Here is an 18,332-nt window from a genome sequence, read left to right on the forward strand (position 1 = left end):
AACTTCGGGCACAGGTTGATTTATTATTTTTTTGTTTACCGTTTCATATCCTGCGACTAGTCACTGGATAAATCGGAGAATATTTCTGAACTTTCTTGAACATAGCTGGAGCTTTGCAACCTGAACACAACAGAACCGCATGGTCATAATTTAGTTGGGGAAAAAAAGCTGGCAAGTCAAAACGATATTCACATAGATCCTCTTGCTCCCCCCAATTCATATATAAAATGTATCACACCAACAATGTTCATGACTGATGCAACGGTCAAGTTTTTAATTCACACATTGGTAAACATTACAAAATATGATGAATTGCCTTTTGCAAAGTGCTACAAGGCAGAAAGACAGACCATTGGACAAAAGTTTAGGTTTAAAGCGTGCACAAACACACACAGACACACACACACACACACAATCATTGAAATACATAGGTAGTATTACCATTTGGAGGAAAATGATACCATGTAGGAAATTCTTCCCTTGTACTTATTCACTGCATAGTTATGGATAAAAACCGAGTTCTTATTCTCCCTTACACACACACACACACACACACACACACACACACACACACACACACAACATGCTAAACCTTGTACCTTCAAGTCTTGTCAGCAAAGTTGCTCACTACTGAGTAGCAAAGGAAAAACAGAAATGTGCAAGGCATTCACTTTGTGAAGTAGGCCAGGACAAGTAGCACTACATGAGAAATGTGAGGAGATGACGACTCGTACATCCGCATTAACACTGACTTCGGAGGTAGTGCTCATGCCTCGACACGCCACCCGACAAGTGCTTAAAGAAAAGGCATCAGTCACGTGAAAATGTCTGTAGGAGTCATCCTCGGTCCCGCCTGCAAGGAGCGTGCAGCCATGCTCCTGGAGCTTGGCCTCTCCTGTATGCACAAACCCATGCCGAGCGCGCCGCCCAGGTCTCCGGGCCGAGTTTCGCAGCTGACTGCACCCGGCTCGGGTCCGGGCTGAAGTGTTGGTTCCACATGGGTGAGCTAACCTCTAAGGGAAGCGCACGTTTCCCCTCTGAGCTGAATGAGGCCCCTGCGAAGTAACTCTAAGCAAAATCGACTTCGGCGGTCAGACGAGGGAGGCCATAGGTCGCTGGCTAAGGTGTTTGGGAGGAGAGCCAATCTCTAGAACCAAAGCTTGAGCTCTGTGAACTGACGACAGACATCGATGAAATGTGTGGCAGGGACGCAAACTTTAGGCGAAGACGGTTGCCTTAGCTAAAGGGACTGGATCAATTCCTCAGACTTAGAAAATAAATGTTCTACAGGTGTCTCACACCACCAGGAAAAGGCATTGGTTATAGCAAAAACGAATTTAAGGGGCAGAAGGTAAATGGACCAGGCATGAGAACACTTGGCTTGGACAGTAATCTCCATGTTACTTTCCAACGTACAGGTGCAATGTTCAGGAATCAGCACAACAGTTATGAGTGTAGTTCAGCTATTGAAATCTCAAATCAGGTACCCAGAACCAAACACATATGCAGTACCTTCCATAAACACACACACACACACACACACGCGCGCGTGCACGCACACACACGGTATCCCTTAAGCACATGGCAGTGTTTTTCTTCATGTTCTTTATGTAGCTCCTTTGCAGGAAATAGTATGGACTAATGATACAGAATCATTCTTACACTAATGCACACACACTCACTCTCTCTCAGACAGAGGCAATGAATAAAACTAAAACGAAAATCCTATTTTTCACAATGTCAGAAACAAACAAAAACCCTACTGTACATGCTCTCCTTGCAACAAAAACTTAAATAAATTAAAAAATTTAAAAGCAATAAAAATGGAAAAAAAAAAAGCCAACCTGCTGGAAACAGCAGAATATTGAAACAAAATGATTAAAATAGCTTCTTCAAAACCACCAGCAGCATGAGGCCATCATAAAAAAGAGCACATGCTAAGCTTATTTCTCTGTACAGCTCTCTCCTGTCACCTAGTGTGCTAGCAGTATAGTAACTTAAACCCACAAAGTACCTAAAGCAGAAAAACAACGCCATTATGCAGAATACCTGATACTTACGTCAGAGAAACAGCAGCCAAACAACTCTCTTACGCCCCCTGCTGGACAGCACAGTGTCAACTGGAATGTTTACATATCTAAGCCACTTTACGGTTCACTTCTTTGATTCCGTTTATTTCGGCACCCTTCATTTCTGTCGGCCTCTCTCTCCCTTTCTCTCATTGGTTCAGTGATGCAGCACAGCAGTGGAATTATTTTTAGCACATTCTTCCTATTGGATGTCACTCTCAGCCAATCACATGGGCCGCTGCCATCTTTTGTGCTTTAGCAGTAGCTGCGGGTCTGGCCCTCTGTGTGGACGGTCCAGTTGGGACCAGGCAGGTTGCCCTGCCGTCCTAGGCCCCGCTGGTCACGAAGCCCTGGAGGCCGAAGAGAGGGGTCCAGGACCACGTCCCTCCGGGGGGCATTGGGGTAGGGGGGAAGCACCGGACCTGCCTGGAATGGGTACTGGTTATACGGATTGACAGCCATTTGGACACCATATCCTCTTGGTGTGTTTAGTGCCAAGTTGGAGAAGGCCATTGAGGGAGGGGCAGAGGAATGGGATGCATCTTGGTAATGAGATCTTGGGGGGTAGGGGTTAGGGGTTGTGCCGTCTCCATGGAAGCCTGGGATAAAGTCTTGGCTTCTGTAAAACTTAAGGACTTGGTCGCCAGATGGCATGACATCGAAGGCTTGTCTGTACTGGGCACCGGAAGATCGACGCAGGGGGTCCTGGCGCTGGAACGCACCGGAGCCTTCTCGGGGCAGACCCTGGGGGTCGATATGACCCCTTGAGGGACCAGGGGTGTAGACGTTGTAGGCGGGCGGGGGGCGCTGTTGCCCATGACTGGGGTAAGGGTTAGGCGGGTAATCGATATGGGGCGATGAAGACGCCGAGGAGGAGGTGGCCGCACTCTGACCCTCCCTTTCGTCTTCGGCCAGCTTTTCGATGAGCAGCGAGGCGATGTCCTTCCCCGTCAGAAGCGCTTGGCCGGGTTCCGAGCCAGAGCTCTGAGGATCGGAGCGGCTGCGGAAGTGTGCGGTGCCGGATGCCAGCGGCATCTCCAGGGGCCTGGGTTCAGAGGTGTTGTCGTTTTGCCTGGCACTTTCGAAGCTGGGGCTCTCGTGCTCTGGGGCAGCCTCCTGGGTCGTCTGGCGCTCGTCAGCTTGTGGTGCCTCAGAAGGGGGTGCCAGAGGCTCCGCCCCTTGGTGGGCGTCACCATCCAGGTCTGTGCTAGTCCAGGGCTTTGCATTTGCAGCAGCTCCCGAAGGGTTGGTGAAAGGGTAGTTCACGTAGATGGGCTCCTCCTGGTCATTAAAGGCTGCTTTATGCGCTTGCAGTGGGGAGGCCTGGGACGCCTGTGTCTGGGGTGGCTTTGATGTGGGTAGCTGCTGGTGGCTCAGCGGTGCCTCCTCTGGCCTGGCCTCTACATAACGGTAGCACACCTTCCCGTTTTCAAAGTAAGGGTGCAGCTGGGAGGCGGCGAGGTCGGACGAGGGCGATCGCTGGGGGCCGTGTGGGCCGCGCTGGTGCACGGACAGGGGTGCCAGCCCAGCAGAGAAGCCCAGGGTGGAGGGGATGGGGTACATCTCGTTGCGGGTCAGTCTGACAGACGATGAGATTTGGCGCTGGAGCCGCGGGTGGCCGTGTGGGCCGGCCGGGGGGTGGTCCTGGGCACGGCGGTGGGAATGGCTGTGAGAGAAGGAGGAGGAGTGCGAGTGGGCCGCAGCCCAGACTCGCGTGGCCTCGGAGGACCAGAGTTGAGGAGCCCTGGCGGAAGCGCCCACCTGTGAGTACTGCGGAGGAGGGTGGCCCCTGGACACAGGCCGCTGGTTCCCCGGGTCCGAAAGCCGGTAGCTGCCCTCCTGATCGAGCCTCATGTTCTGGTAGCTGTGCCGGGAGTAGCTGGGCGGGCCCTGCGGGTGCTCGGGAGCACCGATCTCATAGTAGAAGTTCTCCATGCTGGACGGGTCCTCGGAGGGAGGGAAAGCGGGCCGAGTGTGGTGGCCGAGGGCCTGCTGCAGCGGCAGTGCTGGAGTCTGGGCCACCCGAGCTGCGTGGTAGCGAGACAGCACGTCTGCCGTGGCGCTGACCCGCTCGGAGTAAGCCCTGGACAGCGGCGCGTTGGCCGGAGGAGACGGCGTCGCCGTGGCCAGGCGCCGGACTCGGCCGGCGTCCAGGGAGCGGCGCGTGATGTCGTGCCGGTCCGCCCTGGAGATCGGAGCCCTCTGAGGGGCGAGGTCGGGCGGCTTGGGGGGAACTTTGGGCCGTGTGGGCTGGAAGGCGTGCACCTGGGTCAGCGGGGAGCTCTCCGACTTGGAATGCATGAGCTGGGTGTTGGCCTGGCCGGAGGACTTGGGCTGGGTGGCGGACTTCTGGGCCTGGAGGTGCGGGGCGGAGAACTGGCGGCCGTAGGCTGGGGGCTTCCTCTGGGGGGGGGCCTCGCTGGCTGAGGGGGGGCTGCTCTGATCGGGCTGGGTTGGTGTTGAGGGAAGCTGTTGCTGGTTCTTGTAGATGGGGCTTGGGGTTTTCTCGTCCCCCGAGGAGCTGCCTGCAGACAGCTTGGAATTAGACGCCCCCGAATCCGAAACTGAGGCGTCAGAGGAGAGAGTGCCTGTGTCCTGAAACGACACAATAATACATTGTCAATCACCCCATGGTAGAATTTAATTTTTTTTTTTAACCAGGCAATCTACAAGTACATCCAGCTTTAAATGTTTGTTTGCCTAATGGTGCTGGAGGCTTGTTACTATCTGAAAAATACAGAATACTCAAAAAAACCCAAAAAAACAACATAAGATCCTAAATGTTTTATGACCAAAGCCCCAAGCGTTGTGAGTACAGTGTGTGTAAATGCATCTGCAGTGTCATGCTATATATTTTACATAACCAAACAGCCTCTGAAATCCTTGTTTGGGGTCTTAAATGGTACATAGCTAACTCAAACTTGGCAAAGCAAACACACTCAATTTAATGTGTTGAATTCTGAAGCTTGAGGGCTTCTCATGACAATGTGCATGCTTTCAAGGTACGCTCACACCCATAAAACAGAGGTGCACGCGAGCATGCACACACACTCACCTGGCCTGGTGGTGATCTCGGCTCCTCCCCGGGCACTTCCTCTGTAGCTTTCTCATCGGCGGCAGCTTCTACTTCAGCCTCGGACATCCACACAGACAGGGGGCGCACCGTGGAGTACAGCTGGTCCGAGTCAGAGGACAGCAGTGCCCCTGCGTCTGCAGACAGTGAGCGCTGGAAGCGGCCATCGTTGTCTGGGGGGGTCTCGGGCTGCCGGGGCCGGTAAGGCGGAGAGGTGCCCTGCCGGAGGGCCTTGTTGGCACTCTCGGTCAGGGCCAATGCCATGAGGCGGGCTGGGTTCTTCGGGGGAGGAGGTGGGGGCTGATGGGAGGGTAGGGTAGCACCGGTGGGACCCATAATACCTGAATGGCACACAGAACAACCAATCAGTGGGCCTCCTTTACACCCATGCCTATATTTAAAAATGTTCATTTTAACTGTGATACCATTATGTTCTCATAATTATGTCCATAATTACCTAGTAAAAACAGTTTGTACACGCCCACACCGACTTATCCAGAATGTGGGATTTTACATTCATGATACCAAATATAATATCAAATGTCTTAAAAATAACTATCTGCTGATTCAGATATCGGATCTACATTACTGTTGATGAAAAGAACTGACGACAAACGATACTATTTTTTTTTACTACTTTTTCCTCCACGACGATTACATCCGTAATCTGTGCGCGTGTATGGAGTAGATGTGGGGCAGGAGTGTGCCGACAGACTGGCGGGCTACTCACTGGGGCCCCGGATCTTGGCCTCGTGGCCCAGTTTGCTGCTTAGCTCCTGCTGGCAGCTCTCTGTGAGCTGGAAGTCACACGACCTCAGCAGCATTGATATCATCTGGGGCGGCTGGGGCGGTCCGCCCCCCGGGGCTCCGGGCTGTAACTCGCCGGCTCGCCCGCCGATCATTTCCAGCACCTGAAAGGTTATGAGCCATTTCTTTTACAATTCGTCTGCTCGCTTCATGGGCAATAACGGAAAAATAAGGACAGGTAAGGTTCCATTCTTGGTAAATGGAAGCATTACTTTATTATAACAGTTAGAACTGGGCTATGTTATTCAAATAAATCCAATAAAACGATACAGATAACATGATAACAGCATTCACCTTTGCAGGCACACTGATGGCGATAGGATCAGATATATCCATTAGAGGTGACTTTGGTGACTTTGGTGATAAGGCATGCACCACCTTCTTTGTGAAGGAGCGACGCTCCTGTGGAGGCTGAGAGGAAGAGACTGATGGGGCAGGAGTCTGGATCTGGCTGTGGGAGGGGCTTCGGTTGGGCTCTCCAGGCTGGGCGGAGCTAGAGGCGGGGTTAGGGGCAGCAGGGGCCCTGTGCTGGCAGAACACCTGCTGGGGCGAGGCGGCGGCCGCCAGGATCAGGCTCCTGCGAGCTGCCGCTTCCGACTGATTGAGCACAGAGTCCGGGTCTTCGGTGACCGAGCGTTGGCTCCCAGAGCGGGCGTGGCCTTGACGGCTCAGGCCGCGATAGGGAGGGGGCGCGGCCGAGGGCGGGGACTCCCTGTCACCCGGGGCACTGGTGGTGCTGCCTCCAATCGCAACTGGCCCATCGTCCGGGAAGGTGGGGCTGAAGTCCACCACTTCCTCGTCCATCCAGGACGCTGCCGGAGGCTGAGAGAAGTCAGGCAACATGTAGACACCCTCCTCGTCATCCTCGCCATCCTCATCCTCGTCCGCGTCTCGCGAGTCGGGCAGCAGGCTGTCGTAGGAGCGGCTGGGTGGGATCTGGGGAGGGGGGGCCTGCGGCGGGAGAGGCGGGTCCGTCGCAGCAGCGGCCAATGAGAGGCCATCGCTGCTGGAACGCGGTCTTCGCAAGCGCTGGAGCTTGCCCTGACCTGAGAGCGTGAGACAGGACATTACATCACTTCAACCTCTGAAGAAGCAGCTCTCACTAACATGTAACAACATAGTAATAATTTACTCTCTTCAAGCTCATAAAAAATTGTGGAAAAATCCATTGAAAGCTGTTTTTCCTGAGAACACAACTTAAAAATACACCAATCAGCCACAACATCAAAACCACTGACAGTTCTATTACTGATGTGTTGGAAGCAGAGAAAACGGGTAAGCAACTTTGACAAAGGCGAAATTTGTTGAGGCTAGATGACAGCAGGTATTGGTGTGTGTTCCCTGTATGCAGTGGCTAGTATCTATCAAAGTGGTCCAAGGATGGACAACCAGTGAACCAGTGAGAGGTGTGTCAGAACACACAGCGCATTACAGCTTATGAGTCTCCATATGAGTGCCCATGCGCACCACCGAAACGCCTACAACGGACGCGGGAGCGTCAGAGCTGAGCCATGGAACATTGAAAGCTGGACTGATCTGATCAATCACATTTTCTTTTTCTTTCATGTGGATGGCCTGGTGCTTGTGTCTTGCTGACATAGGGAAGAGATGCACTATGGGAAGAATCTGTGATGCTCTGTGCAAGGTTCTGCTGTGAGACCGCAGGTCTTGGCTTTGTGGATGCAAAGTGCGGATGTTTTTGATGTGCACCATCTACTTAGTTATTGTCGCTGACCAAGTACTCCCCTTCATGGCAATTGTATTCCCTAATGGCAGTGGCCACGTGCAGTAGGATTACGTGCCCTGCCACACTGCAAAACTGTCCAGGAACGGTTTGAGGAACATGATGTTCAAGGATTTGACTTGGCCTTTCAAAATCCCAGGTCTCAATCTGATCGAGCAAATGAGGGATGTGCTGGAAAAACAAGTCCGATCCATGGAGGCTCCACCTCACAACTTACAGGACGTGCAGGACATGTAGCTAATGTCTTGGTGCCAGATTCCACAGGACACCTTTAGAGGTCTTGTAGACTCCAAGCCTCATATACATATCACAGCTGTTTTGGTCGCGTGAGGGGGACCTACACAATACTAGGCACATGGGTTTAATATTATGGTTGACCAGTTATGGTTGATCATGTCCATACAAACGTATAATGACAGGAAGTTTACAATTTCCCCTGGTTGTTTCTGTGAGCTGCAAGTGAGAAAAAAAAATTACTCAGACAATACAATGGTTCCTTCACAAGTTTACACACACCAAGTTAAATGAACTTCTGACATGTTGTTGGAGCCTCCAGTCCTGGGCTGTCACAACACTACCCTGTGGTTTTACTCCTGCTCTACACATATGGCTCCAATTACAATGCCCTTGACAACTAGCTGAGTCAGATGTATCGGCAAACGTCAAACTGCCAAAATGCCATACTGTAAAGGCAGCCATCTTTGTGAAGGTTTTCAGCCATTCGCGTCAGTGAACTGCCCTGTACTAATAAGTCAAGTACACTAGACATCGTGTGATGATCGTGACAAGTTTCGCTTCATCTTGACTGTGACCATAGCACACTTGGCTGAACCGATGTGCTTCATATTACATCACACATCCACTCGTCCTCCTACTAGACGTGAGCGAAAGAGCTCCCACTCAAATCCCTCAATGTGCAATCGCTGGCGCCTACCTGTCCCGCTGTGTTGGGAGGACAGAGACTCCTCGCTCTTGGCTGACCTCAGGGTAACGCTGTCCACCCTGCAGCCTGGTGTCCCACACAAACCCACAACACACAACATCAGGCCAACGTGAGTCAACACTTGCTTTCACAGTCAAGTCAATCAGTTTTGCAGATTGTGTTAACTAACGGCGACTGTTAAATGAATAAACCCACCCGACCGGCCATACAGATCGACAGAGCAGGCCATTGGCCGCGTGTTTAAGCCTGCTGTGAAGAGATGGAGACGTGGCCTCCATCTTCTCTGTGGTGGGAGCTGGACTCCGGTACCTGCATGAGAGGTGGCGGGCTGGAAGAGGGAGCTGATCCGGATGGGTTTGCGGCGGCCCGAGCCCGCGGGTTTCCCGATGGCGAAGAACGTCTTCCAGCTTCCCCCGGCTCCCTTCCGGACCTTCAGGCCCCTTTTCCTTCTATGTATGGAAAAGAACCAAAATGACACCAATGTATTTTCCCAGTCTAAAGCGCTTAGTGAATCGGAGTTTTCATGCACTGTGCATAGCTTGGTGTGGTCAGGGAAGCCCACCTGTCAGCTGGGTGGTCCAGCACGGTGTGGAAGCGATTCTGCAGGGCGTGAGGAGACCCGTGGAGGAGCAGGGGGGCCTGGGAGCGGGCCTGCGCCTCCTCCAGGGACAGCAGCCTGGCGGACACGAAGGACTTGGGCCTGGTCAAGGACTGGCGAGGCGGAGCTGACGAGGCAGAGAGGAGAGGGTGTCAGGTCATAACAGGGGCGGGAGAGGGCAGCGAGGTGGGCGTGGCGAAGGCTGGCAGAGGGCGGGGCTGGGTGGGGGATGGGGGGATGGGTGCAGCAGAGTGGAGGTCTTTTGGGAGGGAGGAACCAGCAGCCAGGCCGCCGCTTGTCCGTCCCGATCCCACACCGAGTCGGGAATGTACGGAAATGCGCGAGCCCCCTAAGCTTCAATCAAAAGAGCGCACACACAAGAGCGCACACACAAGAGCGCATTGCCCCTGCACTCACCCCACTCATAAAACACACGCTCACACACGCGCGCGCACACGCGCACACGAGGGTTGCCTAACCCAAATGCAAAGCCTTGGTTATTAACAGGGAGCAAAAAATAAATAAATCAAGTTTAAACTCTTCAGAAGCACAGAACCAACAAAAACACACACAATGCTTGTGAAGAAAAAACATTTCTGCAACATAACTTGCTAGAAAGCTTACATTTAAATCCTACAATGAAAGGTTTTGCCATTTTGCATATTAACGCAGACATGAGCAAAGCAAACACATAAAACCCAAATTAAAACCAAGTTACCTTGCTCCTTTTTCTCACAGACACCAACAATGAACAGCAAAACACACCACTCCCACACTGATCTCTGTAATAAAACTTTAACTGCTTGCTTAATCCTGCTAAAAGCTAGAAATGAAAGGGCATTCAAATTGGACAGATTTTAAGCCAAAAAACTGTAAAGCATTTTAAAATGTACTGTGCCAACAAAAATCAAGTTACAATGAGTCTGTAAAAGGATTTATTTTTTTTCTTTATATGTGCATAGTATAAAATATTGTTTACACAGGAACTGAGATCCTGCCTAGAATCCCTGCCAAATGCAAGTGACCCTTGCAAAACAAACAAACAAAAACTTAGCCATCTTATTTCAAATTATTTTCCTTAATGTAAAAACCAGGCAGGTCAACTGTGAAATACAAAAACAAACAAACCAAAAGCATTCTGACAGTAGATGCTGAATAAGATATTCTTTGTGGGTACAAACACAACAGAAGACACATGAATATTTTAGGCCCATCCACTGCAACAGTTGAGTCGGAGGCAAAGTGGATGGCATCATATCACAGAGAAGCGCCGTATCTCCCAGTCGGGGTCCAGAGGGGCGGGGTCAGTGTCTGAGACCTCGCCCCGTGCCTCTTGCAGACTAACCAGCCGCGTTCGTTTGGGCTGGCGCGGGACCTTGCGCTCCACCCCTCGCGTTGCTATGGAAAACACACAGGCTGCTCTCAGTCTCTCCAACCGGTTGGTTTTGTGGATCAGACCAGGAACTTCTGAGATCTCACCACAGCTTCCTGTTTCACCATTAACTACCACAGACACACTTCATTTCTGAATAAATTGCTACTTAAGAGACTGTACATCCACCGCTGAATGTTTATTAAGAATGGAAACTCACATGGCCCTACTAACTTTCAGGATATAGCATAGTCAGGCATATTGAAAATATTACAATAAACAGAAGATGATCAGGCTGTGCGCCAATATTGTGGTATTGGCTGGAAACAGCAGGACAGAAGTCAAACTGTCACCCGCAGCTCCGCATGTGTCAGCAACGTCGGAAAATGGATTTCACAGGAATTCCATTCAAAAACAACACACAGGCCCATTTAATATAGAGCCACGGGGGTAATGAAGGGGAAATAATGCAAATGCGCATTATTAATGCTGTTTTTACGGGAGCACTGCATGGGAGGTCTGCACGATGGCACATTCTGAGCGGAAGGGCAGTCTGGGAGAATCTAACAGCTTTAGGGGAAAAGCCCTTTGGGTGGCATGCCCCACGTTACCCAGATGCAAAGAGTTTCGTCACCTTTCTGAACACCCAAAGGGTTGCAAAAAACACAGTGACGCCGCACGACGGGAGGAAGCAGATATGGCGTCAACCGCCAACGTTTGGTAACGTCGACATTGGAGCGATGAAAATGCAAGGATCAGAGGAAAGAGGTACAAAGTGAAGAAGAATCTGTAGATGGTTATGCAAGAATTACTTTTCCACAATTCAACGTTAACAATCTTAATGCAGTAAGGGTCTCGAGAAGATGCTCCCACCATTGTGGATTTATCCTAGTGTGAATAGAGGATCAGGACTGAGGGTGGGTTGAGGGCAGTGTACCTGCATTAAAGCGCCCCACCGATGTGAAGGAGTCACTGAAGAGGACCTCCACGTTGGTGAGCAGGAACTCCATCACCACGGACTGGATGCGCACCTCCTTAAACGGATCGGCGCCGGTGAGCCCCGCTGCCTCGATCTCCTTAGACCTGTGGTACCCACACCCACCCACACACAAACCCACCCAAATCAGCACACCTTACCCTTAATTTAGTGACACTAGGCCCCTGCTTTTCTCTTCATCTCCATTTGCCAACTTTACAAACAAAAGTGTCCACAAAAGGAAATGCGTTGTGCCTTAAATACAACTTGGACAAAAAGTCCTACTAACAGAATACAGAACACACAAATAATCAAACCCGCCGAAACATTAAACGTTTACCAGGTGAAACGCCTGGTCATTAGCTGTGGTGTACCGATCATGATTCATCCTGCTGCCCGGAAGCCAGCAGGTCTGCGGCCCTGCCAGCCAGTGTTTGTACGGCAGCAGAACGGCAGTGTTTACCTGAGCAGGTTGGGAGCCCAGACGATGGCCAGGTTTTTAATGTGCATGTTGGTCTCGTTGCTGAACGTGGCTAGACGAGCTAGGTGTCTTATGAGGTACTCCAGAGTCCTGAGGGGCAGATGTATTAATGTAATCGTAATCATCATTGTCATCATCATCATCATCATCATCATCATCATGATGGATGGTGTGAGGAGAGTTCACCTGTAGTGGGGAGGGGGCAACTGCTGGATGACGTCATGCACTTTGATCATGCGCTCATCCTCCGTCATCTCTCCCATACACTCCTGGAGAGTTGCGCACACACACACACACACACACACACACACACACACACACACACACACACACACACACACACACACATATACACACATATACACACGCACACATGCATACAGGCAGAGAGGTAATCCACAGCTCAACTTGATGTGCTCTGTAAGTTACTTAGCCCGCACGGGTAAGCAGGTTTGAAGGGCGGCCGTAATGATTTTCATAAAACATACGTGTTCAAAGGCAAAGAAAATGCCAACTTTGAACAGTTAAGATCCTACGTCTTACTTTTAGCCTTAAAACTGTGACTAAAGCTGGTTTTCTGGCTGAATGACCCTTGCCAAAAGGATCCGTCTGTCAGCTTTACAAGGACAGCCTTGGTAGTTGGCGATGACTTCTGCGTTTAAGACAAAATCAGCCGCGATCACGGCGAGCAGCGTGGACACTCACGGCGAACTTGTCGTAGAGCTGGTACGTAAGGAGTGGATTGGGCAGCTCGCGGAAGTAAAGCTTGCACAGGGAGCCGACACAGTGGATGTCCTGCATGTAGACGTCTTTAGTCAGGTCCGGAATGTTCTCGCTGTCAAACTCGTGCCTAGGGACGACGGCAAAGCCAGGCGGTGTCACGTTTGGCCCAATCAAATTAGAGTGTAGGCAAAACACCGGGCCGCGAAGTGGGGGAGGGGTGGGTTTGTGGGGCGTCGACTGGCCCATTTCAGTCCTGGGCCGAATTTATTTAAGTCATTAAATAGGTGACCCATAGCACGCAGAGACATTGATGAGAGTGGCTATGTTATAATAATGACATTAATAACACCATCTTTATGCATACGGTGGACTGAACAAAGGGCGTTCTTAAAACTTATGACACGGTAACTAACTGGAGCTTTTTAATTGCCTCAACCAATCAAATGCTCTCTTACTTCTGAACGCACATTTGCTAGTATTTAGTAAGTGCATTGGGCCCAGAGAGGGCAGACAGACCTGAGTTTCTGGATGTTGGAGGACACCCCAGAATGTCTGTAGATGCCGTCCACGATGCCGTGCTTCTCGATGAACTCGGAGCAGCTCCACAGGACTTGGGGAACTAACGCGGCATCACCAACACACAGGAGTCAAAAATGCGACCGTCCAAAACGCTCACATTCACTCTCGTCACATGCTCTCAAGCATAACATATCGATCAGTGTGGGGATCGAACCCAAAACCTCAAGCTTGCAGCGCCACGCTCTCCTGGTTCTAGCAAGCGAGCACCAGGAGCGCTGCACGGCAAGTCTCACTGCGCGCCTCCGTACCGTCCTGGCCACAGTTGAGGAGGTGCTCTCCCAGGTCGCAGCCGAAGACCCGCTCCTTCAGGATGCCTCTCTGCTTCAGCTTCTGCTTGCTGGGCCTGGACTTCATGAAGTTGCGCAGGAAGCCCATCAGCTTGCCGTGCTTCTTGGACACTGCCACAGGGGGGAGACAGAGAGCCAGTCAGATGCCCAGGCAGACGGAGGAGGGGCAAACAGACGAGTGGTTCGCTAGCTCCTCTCCAGGGCGCAACGGCGCGGCTGGAGGGGAAGAAGCCGACCGCTGAAAATTTCTCTGAAAAGACGTGAAGTTTGGCTGTTTGAGATCAAACGCACCCCCTGTCTTTATATCTCAGGTTTATTATGGTAAATAAGCTCTGTATTTTTTTGGACAGCCGTGGTGAAAGTAATGCACGCGCTGTTAAATGGATCTATATTGGCCTGTAGTAGTTATGGATATGTAAATAAAGGAATACTTCATCCTAAATGCAGGAACGCCTGCAGACCAGTTAGAAGGAGGGAATCTGACAGCACCAGCTGGAAGCCTCAAAACTGTCATAGCAGCAAGCTTTGGGTTTTTTGGGGGTTTTTTTGGACGAAGCATTCCTCGGAAGTGAAGAAGCATCACATCGGCGGAATGTGTTAGGGAGATTAGGATTAGGGCGGAGGCTCAAATCGCCTACAACAGCGGCACTGAAAACAAATCACCACAACCCGATGCCAGAAGAGCGGCTTCTCATTTATACAGCGAGACGCCCAAAGGTTTGCGGTGCGTGGAGGGGGAGATAATCACGCCCTCTCTGAACGATTTACCCCATGCAGGTGATGCCCAATTGTAAACCCCCCACCACCCATGCACACCGATGAGCCAGCCTCTGCACACCACCCACTCCTACTCTCCTCGCTGTATAAATGGCTCTTTCCAAGGTTACACACTCCACATGTGCTCGGGGATGGAACGGGAATGTTAGGAAAGGGTGGGGAAGGGCCTTGCTTTGGGGGGGACTGAGAGAGGGTGGGACGGGTTCCACGTGGAAGGGCTGTTACCAGCGAGTCTTATGAACCAAGGCTGAAGAACTGAGAGAAAAAGAAAAAGAGAAAAACAGAGGGAAACGATCGAAAAGATGTCGTACGGAGTTCAAGAGAAGCAACATACAGACTCTTCAGAACTCTTTTAAACAAGGTAACACGTGAGCGTCATGGCAACATTGCCTTGTTTAGTTAACATTTGCAGAGATGAACGTTTGCTGAGCATGGACCACTTGCAAGATCAACGCACATCACTAATCAGCTGAGGTGTTATACAAACCAGCCCTATATTTTCAGACTAACACACACGATCTGTTGTTGGGACATGGATAAAGCCCAGTCTTGGACTAAACTGCAGTGCCGATGGTGAATCGTTGCTGGTAATTCTTTTTGTCTTGGTTTAGACTTAATCTGGGTCTGGGAAATTGGCCTGTACAATATATGCAACTATTGTGCCAATATAAAAGGTGACACGACACTACAGATGCCTCAAATCTGAGATCAAGGCGCAAGATGACCGCAGAACACGCAACGATGGTAGCATGAGAGAGGCAGCAGGAGGCGGGGCCGCCTGAAGCCCCCCTCGGCGCCACGGCACAAAATGGGGAGACGAGCCACTCCGCCGTACAGTCTGGGCCTTACCCGAAGTGGGCGAAGGAGGTCCGGGCGCGCTGGAGCTGCCAGCCTTGGAGCCGACAGGCTCGCCATCTGCAACAGAGAACACAGCGGCTGGTTAAGCGGGGCAAGAGGCAGCCGGAAAGAGGAGGCAGGCGGACACGGACGCTCCCTACCGAGTTTGGATGCCGGAGTGCTGACGGACTGCGGCACCTTCTCACTGATCAGCTCCACACACTCGCTGGGGAAGAACCCGACCTACGGGGGGGAAAGTCAGGAATGATGCCCTGGCAATGGACCGCAACCATTGTAATAATAACTGTCAATAATGCAAGACAAAAATAAATAAATAAATAAATAAATAAATAAATAAATAAATAAAATACCCATGCTGATATAATAGACATTATAATATTATAGATATAATATTTAGATCATTGTAGGTTTGCGTGTGCACACGTGTGCAGGTGTGCATGCATGGGTAACTTAGAATGTACAGGAGAAAACATTGGGTGTATGGTGCATCTATGAATGTTGAGTCGTGTTAGGTTAGTCTTTGGAAATCGTTGCCCATTAGAGGAGTCACCAATGTAAGAGGCTCGTGAGTGCTGTGCGGATTGTGTTGGATTTTGATGCAGAAAGCTCTTCAACTGATATATGGTCTGTAGGTACATTTTTCCAGTGATTGAGGTTGTTTTTTTTCTTGATTTCTAGTTAATCGGAATGATTTTCTTGGTGGCACAAGGAGTCCTCCGCTAATCACCGTGGTTGTGTGAGTGAGCAGTGTGAACAAGTTTTGCCCAGAGCAGTGCCCTGTTTATATTGTACAACGCTGACGGTTGGTGCTGGTAGTCATGTGAAATGTGTTTTTAAGAGTGTGTATCCAGAAGCTGAAGTGGTAGTAACTAAGATCCTCTTCCCCTTTTCTCACTGAAATACAAACTGACCTGCAAATATTAGACAAGGGATTGCGTCGAAAAAGGAAATACTGAGAAAGTCTGAAATTGATGATGTGAGGTGAAATATATTTTCTTTGAGGACTGATCACCCTCAACGCCATGTGCCAGATTTATGCGATTAGGATACACAGTTAGTATTCAGAAAAATGTGACAAACACATTTTCTAGCCACTTGTAAAGATCTGCGGGGGCAGGGTTGGTTGCTGGGAAGCCATGCTTTTGCCATATGGGTAAGTGTTTGGTGGATGAAAGTGTAGAGTTTGTGAGCTTTCCACCAGGCATGCAGAGCAGATGCCACCATTGGACTTTGAAAGCGTGATGTCTGAAGTGTTGGACTAATAAATGGCAAAGCCTGAGATTTGGATTTCATTGCTGAGTTTGTTCTGCTTCTCTGCGCAGTTCATCTGTCAGACTTGTTTTCTTCTGTTTGTATGCAGTAGATGACTAGCAACACTACTAGCTTCAGTGACTCTCATTCAGGGTTTTAGGCTTTTGTAATGTGGTTAATTTGATACTAGGTGGCTTGTTTTTCCAGTAAAACTTGGAGATAATGGAGTCTAAAGTAAGCCTGTAAGCCTGGTAGAGTGAAGCTGTATAGGAATCACTGGGAATACATACTTGGGAATGCATGCTTCACTTTCGGCACCATATTTTTTTCATAGTGGATATTCTGTGTTTAAAGGTTACGCTGCCAAGCTGCCACTGTTGGGCCCCTCAACTGCTCAAGTATGACTCAGTCATAATTATAAGTCGTTTTGGATAAAAGCATCAGCTAAATGCTGTAAATGTAACAGGTGAGAGGATATTGCAGGAACCATAATATATCAAATACATGTTTCCAATGGTTAATATGTGGGGTGGGAAGGTGTGCAGCGTAAAATTTGGTTATACGAGTCCATCGTTATTGACTGTGGCTTTGGGAGCTGTGTAAAGAACTTTAATCCATTTTGTAAATGATTCACCAAAGCCTAATTCATGTGGTGTGGCAAACAAAATCCTTAAATTGCTTTTGTCAAAGGCTTTCTCTGCATCTAGTATAACTATTGCTGTTGCTGGTTTGTCGAGCGATGCGTAGCGTATCAGGTTAAGTAGTGTGCAGACGTCAGTGGTTGAGCATCTTTCTTTGATGAAGCCAGTCTGGTCAGTGATGTGAGTGACAGCAGGATAAGATCCTTGTTGGGTTTTAAGGTGGAGCAAAACAGTAGCACTAATCTTCTCAGTGAGTAATCCCTTATTGTTTGTTAGTGGTGTGACCATCTCTGGCGAGGAGTACCGAGGGCCGGTGACGCTACCTGAAAGCCATGCTTTCCTCTCCACCACGTGGTGTCCTCTTTGGTCGGCATATCGATCACGGACAAAATATCGCCAACCTTCAGTAGCAACAGAAAACTTTTAGTTAAGCAAGGCGCTGAAGTTACTGGGGAACGTTCGACAAAAAGAAGACGACTTGGCAGGCGGGGGGTTACCTCAGGGCGATAACAACTAAACTACGGCGTCACAAATAGCAGCGGCGCGGCTAGCTTTGTTTTGGCAAAGCATCGTTTTGGGTCCGCTTGAAAGTTAGCAATACAAAAGCAGTATGTGAGGCTAAACTATAAACATCACCCAGCTACAGCAAGTCTCAGCCTGTCCGGGTTTGGTTCGCATCACAAGTAACTTCTTTCTGCCCCAGTTAAGGGAAGCAAGAAAAAAAAAAAGAGAAGAAGATCGGCCCTTACTTCTCATCGGAGAGCAGAGGGGCGAAGGCGACAAGAACAAAACAGAGAAGAAGGATAAAAGCGAGTGCGATTAAAACAAAAACAAAACAAAAAAAAAACGGGAAGGAACTAGAAAACAAAAGGCTGAATGAGCGGGAGTGGAAAAGAGGTAGAGAAAGATGGATAATGAAAAGGACGAATAGTAAAGGAAAGAAAAAAAGAAAGACACAGAAAGTGATGTGCGCGCACGTGCGCGCACACACACACACACACACACACACACACAGAGAGAGAGAGACAGAGAGAGAGCGCGAGCGAGCGAGCAAGCTCTAAATGTGGCAGGTCACCCCGTTCTCTGGCCCAGAAAGAGCCAGTCTATATGGAGCAGGGTTGGGGGGGGGGGGGGGGGACAGGAATAGACTTGA

The 18,332-nt window shown here is 50.1% G+C and overlaps 1 protein-coding gene across 5 annotated transcripts in view; it reads right to left on the minus strand.

Annotated features, from left to right (window-relative positions):
• Window positions 1-246: 246 nt before the first annotated feature.
• The window catches only part of arhgap33 (Rho GTPase activating protein 33), a 37,673-nt gene continuing 19,587 nt past the window's right edge, over window positions 247-18,332 (minus strand). For 4 of the 5 annotated variants that reach the window (XM_035526083.1, XM_035526084.1, XM_035526080.1 and 1 more), the window contains 16 exons: window positions 17,503-17,580; window positions 15,428-15,509; window positions 15,279-15,344; window positions 13,614-13,763; window positions 13,303-13,405; window positions 12,769-12,913; window positions 12,250-12,332; window positions 12,046-12,153; window positions 11,544-11,689; window positions 9,199-9,361; window positions 8,946-9,085; window positions 8,628-8,702; window positions 6,244-6,995; window positions 5,873-6,053; window positions 5,125-5,483; window positions 247-4,664 (listed from right to left, as the gene is read on the minus strand). In XM_035526083.1, coding sequence (XP_035381976.1) covers window positions 2,325-4,664; window positions 5,125-5,483; window positions 5,873-6,053; window positions 6,244-6,995; window positions 8,628-8,702; window positions 8,946-9,085; window positions 9,199-9,361; window positions 11,544-11,689; window positions 12,046-12,153; window positions 12,250-12,332; window positions 12,769-12,913; window positions 13,303-13,405; window positions 13,614-13,763; window positions 15,279-15,344; window positions 15,428-15,509; window positions 17,503-17,580 — 4,971 coding nt within the window. In that variant the 3' untranslated portion in view covers window positions 247-2,324. The remainder of the gene's footprint in view (window positions 4,665-5,124; window positions 5,484-5,872; window positions 6,054-6,243; window positions 6,996-8,627; window positions 8,703-8,945; window positions 9,086-9,198; window positions 9,362-11,543; window positions 11,690-12,045; window positions 12,154-12,249; window positions 12,333-12,768; window positions 12,914-13,302; window positions 13,406-13,613; window positions 13,764-15,278; window positions 15,345-15,427; window positions 15,510-17,502; window positions 17,581-18,332) is intronic. The other variant, XM_035526081.1, reaches the window with a different exon arrangement.

Source organism: Electrophorus electricus, chromosome 5, assembly GCF_013358815.1.
Source record: "Electrophorus electricus isolate fEleEle1 chromosome 5, fEleEle1.pri, whole genome shotgun sequence".
NCBI classification, from domain to species: Eukaryota; Metazoa; Chordata; class Actinopteri; order Gymnotiformes; family Gymnotidae; genus Electrophorus; species Electrophorus electricus.